General features: G+C 52.7%; 1 protein-coding gene across 1 annotated transcript in view; it reads right to left on the bottom strand.

The window, feature by feature from the left end:
• Positions 1-4544, bottom strand: part of PARVB (parvin, beta) — a gene marked incomplete at its 3' end in the record, with an annotated part of 32117 nt that overhangs the window by 24175 nt on the left and 3398 nt on the right. Inside the window, exon 2 of the mRNA XM_008581542.1 lies at positions 3231-3301. Coding sequence (XP_008579764.1) covers positions 3231-3301 — 71 coding nt within the window. The remainder of the gene's footprint in view (positions 1-3230; positions 3302-4544) is intronic.

Below are 4544 nucleotides of genomic sequence, written 5' to 3' on the forward strand. Positions count from 1 at the left end.
GCTGCCACCGCAGGTAGTGAGGCTCACCCTGCCTGGCCCACGTGGACAGGCCCATCAGCTGTGGCAGAGGCAGGCAGCAGTGTGGGAAGGGGGATCGCTTAGCCTGGTGCATTCTTTCCCTACAGCTGCTGTAACAAGGTACCACAAACCTGGTGGCTTCCAACAGCAGCAGTGGATACTCTTGTGGTCCAGGAGGCCAAAGTCCAAAATTAGTCTCACTGGGCTATTATCAAAGTTTTGGGGTGGCATTGGGCGGCTGGTTCCTTCTGGGGGCTTTAGGGGAGAATCCGTTTGTCTTTTCCAGCTTCCAGAGGCCGCCTGCATTCCTTGGTGTGTGGCCTATTCCTCTGTCTTCAAAGCTCCATCACGTCTCCGTCTTCATCCACAGTCATATCTTCCTCTGCTCCCCTCCGATCAGGGCACTTGTGATCACATTAGGCCACCTGGATAGTCCAGGATAGTCTCCATATCACCAAAGCCTCAACTTAATTACATCTGCAAAGTTCCTGTTGCCACGCGAGGTGATAGTCATAGGTTCAGGGATCATAACACAGTCATCTTTGGGGGCCACAATTCCACCCACCACACCCATGTTCCCCAGGAAAGAGAGAACAGCAAAGCTCACTGCTGATGCTTTTGAGGAGTCTACCAACCCAGACTAGCAGCAGTGAGGGAGAGGGAAGGCAGGCAGGGGCATGACTGAGCTTCCACAGCTCTGGACGGAAACCCACTCAATGCTCAGCCCCGTGGTCCATCTCCTGTGGAGCCAAAGGTCTCAGAACCACACAGTAGGGACATCAGAGAGGGACATTCATCCATCCACTCCTTCCTGTCCTTAGTCCTACTTTGCTCGACAGACCATTAACCTCCTCCCACTTCTGGCCCCTCCAGTCAGCCCACCCTGAGCCCCCAATGTGGCCCTCATCTGAATCAGGAATCCAGAAGAGGTGGAGCAGTGGGGCCTCCACAGACCCTGCAAGTTAGTCCTGGAGACCAGAGGTGCCACGCTCCCTCTGTGGTGGACAAGCTGCTGACCAGCCCTTGCCCCACCGAGGCCAAATCTGCCTGTGGTCTCAGGAGGCAAAGTGACAAAGGTGGGGCTGAGTGAATCGGGAGGAACATAGACTGGATCCTAAACAGGAGGGAAGTGACTTATTCATCCCTCCAGCCCCAGGGCCCAACACAAAGCTCATCTGGGGCTCAGTGAATGTGGCATCCCATGACAGACCCCTTAAGCCCAGACACATCACTAATCCCCAGTGAAACCTGGGGGTGGGGAGGTGCTTCACCTCTCTGAGTCCCCCATGAAAGCAAGGTGACACCAGCTCCACTCAGAGTTCTTTCAAGGAGAAAACGCTTGTGAACAGAGCTTGCAGACTCGAACACTGCTCCAGTGTTGAAGAGTGCTTCACCTCTCTGAGTCCCCCATGAAAGCAAGGTGACACCAGCTCCACTCAGAGTTCTTCAAGGAGAAAACGCTTGTGAACAGAGCTTGCAGACTCGAACACTGCTCCAATGTTGAAGGGGAAAAATTCAGAAAGGTGTGTACAATAGTTAACTTTATGTGCCAAATTGACTGGGCCATGGGGTGCCCAGATAGCTGGTTAAACATTATTTCTAGATCTGTCTGTGATAATATCCCAGAAGAAATTACCATTTGAACTGGTGTACTGGGTAAAGCAGAGGGCCCTCTCCAAGGTGGGTGGGCATCATCCCGTCCCTTGAGGGCCTGAACAGAAGAAAAAGTGGAGAAAGGGTGGATTCCTCTCTCTGCCCGGGACTGCTTGAGCGGCACATGGGTTTTCTCCTGCCCTCAGTGCTCCCGGTTCTCAGGGCTTCAGACTCAGAATAGACTCGATCCCACTGGCTCTCCAGCTCTTAGGCCACCCAACTACAGCAGCAGCTCTCCCGGGTCTCCAGCTGCAGACGGCAGATCATGGGACCTCTCAGCCTCCGTAATCGTGTGATCCCATATCTTATAATAAATTTCTTTCTAGGCATATATGTGTGTATATATATACATACACACACTATTGGTTCTGTTTCTCTGGGGAACCCTGACAATTCTCATACATCTTTTGCTTAAATATCCCCTGTGGATAACATTTTGGTGGCTAAAAGACAAAGTCACATTCCTCACCAACGTTCTCCTCTTCAGAATAACAAAGTGGATATTCAGGGGGAAAGTTTTTTTTAATAAAATAAACTAGGTAATTTAAATTGTTAAGAATCAACAACTTTGGGTGGGCCCTAAAACTGACATTTTCAATCTATGTGTTAACTTGGAAACGGTTTTATTTATCCTAAATCAGCCCTTGTGAAAACGCAGTTTCGCAGCACGGCGTCAGGTCCAACGGTGGTGGTGAAGGTGGAGAAAGTTTTTTAAAAGCACTTTTAGTAGAAAATGTCTGTCTCTGGCACACAATGTCACACGCAGCATTTTCAAAGCCCCCAGGTCACCCAAGCTGGCTATGGAGTGCAGAGGTGAAGTATTTGCCACGGCTGCCTGCTCCGGAGTGGTGCTGGGTCTCGCAGGGTCAGGACGCTGACAGAGCTCACAGCCACTGCTCCTCTGGGGATTACTTTTTGAAGCCTGTTGTGGTTTAGATCCAAGCAATCAAAACTGCAATCCGCGCTCAGACACGGACAAACACTATAAATAAAGCCTCACCGCCAGGCAGGAGCCAGGCTGCAGAAGAGCCACCACTGCATCTCCAAGAAAGCACAGAGCTGCCAGCCTTCCCCTTGCTGGGTCTGTGACTTGGGGAACGATGCAGCCACTTCCAGAAGTGCCGTGGCAGCTCAGGTGTGCCTGACATCAGGCGCTTCCTCAGCAGGAGAGGCCAGAGTGGCCGCACATACCAGCTTTTCAGAGCTACCTCTGAATCCAAACCTCCATCAGTCTCCAGGAGGAGTTCCAACCGCATCTGTAAGGTTCTGCGATGGTTTATTCCAGCTTCTCACTGCAAATCCTAAAATCCCTCCTGCACGGCTCTGTCCAGCGCAGAGTTTAGGAGAGTGGTTTTAAGACACCGGGCCGAGCCAGGCACGTGGGAGGCACTCAGCGCTCTGAGCTCCTCCTGCCCAGGTCCAGTTCAACCTCCTCACCCAACACACCCATCCACTCCTAACACAGCATTAATGTCCCTTTCAGGAGACTGGGAGAGCCCTGGACCCCAAGGCCAAGGCCTCACCCCAATAGGAACTCCAGCCAAGACAAACCTCCTTACCTTGACCAGCTCCTTGAACTTGGGGTCTTCCTTGGAGGTGGGGTCTATCATAGTACGCTCCTCATTCTCCTCTGCCAGGGACAAAAGAGAGTCACGGTCAGTGCTCATGAGAGAGGAGGGTGCGGGGGACAGGGGGGTCCTTCCACAAGGGGATGAAGTCACACTCCATCATCACGCCAGGCCTCACCCTCACCAACTCCACCAGCAGAAAGTCCAAAACGCTCCCATTTTGGGGGAGAAATGATGCACGAGGTGGCTCAATGATACGTGGGAAAGCTTCAGCACCAGGTAGTTCCCTGAAGCTACTATTAATAAATACATGGGAGGCGTTGGGATGGTTGTAACCAGATGGAAAATGTTTGCTACATTAAGTGGAAAGAAATCAGTATGCAAAATAGTATGTACAAAACAAAATTAGAAAGCAATAGCAAAAAAAAAGGAGAAAAGATGACATTTCAGAACAAAGTGGGTTCATCCTCTGTTCTCTTTCTGTTCATTCCTTTGTGTTCCCTCCGCATCTGGCCCGGACCTCATAGACATCAGGAGCCAGCGGGGCGTGTCGTGGAGGAGAGTGCCGCGGAGGCAGGGACAAAGCAGGCACAGGGGTGGCACCCTATAGAGAGGCAGACACGATGGGGAAGGAAACAACCATGGAGGCGAGAAGGCGTGAAGGCGCCCTGGCCATAAGCAGGGGAGGAGGGCGGGAGCCCCTGGCTGCCCGTGCTGTCCAGCTCTGGGACCTGGGCAGAGACAGAGACTGGCAGGGCCAAGCGCCCACTCCCTGGGAGCTACCATACCAAACCTCCCTCTTCAGTGAAAGGGAACCAGAGCATAATAGGGGCTGCAGGCTGGACATGCGGGTGAAGGTGGCTGCAAGCAGCACAGACCAGCATCCCAGGCCCCAGACAGGTTCCCATGGGGCTGGGAACGCAGTCCTTATAGGTACAATGAACACGGCTTTGTGTGAAACTGGCTTTGCCACTGACACGTATGCGATGCAAACTTCACAGGGGCAAATGTTTAAATCTAAGTGGAGGAAGTATTTTTAGTGTTGTGCAGGTCAGTGCTTCAGAGGCATGCTCCAGGTAACATGAAGGGAGTACACGAGAGACCCCAGTGACACCCCTGCCAAGGCCTTCAGCAGCTCCACTATGCCTGGGACCAAGGCCTGCGTCTTCCACATGGCCTTCTCCATGTGGCCTTCTCCACGTGGCCTTCTCCACATGGCTTTTTCCACATGGCCTTCTCCGTGTGGCCTTCTCCACGTGGCCTTCTCCACGTGGCCTCCAAGGGCCCCTCCAGCCTCACTTCCCC

This window comes from Galeopterus variegatus, unplaced genomic scaffold, assembly GCF_000696425.1.
Source record: "Galeopterus variegatus unplaced genomic scaffold, G_variegatus-3.0.2 Scaffold2389, whole genome shotgun sequence".
NCBI classification, from domain to species: Eukaryota; Metazoa; Chordata; class Mammalia; order Dermoptera; family Cynocephalidae; genus Galeopterus; species Galeopterus variegatus.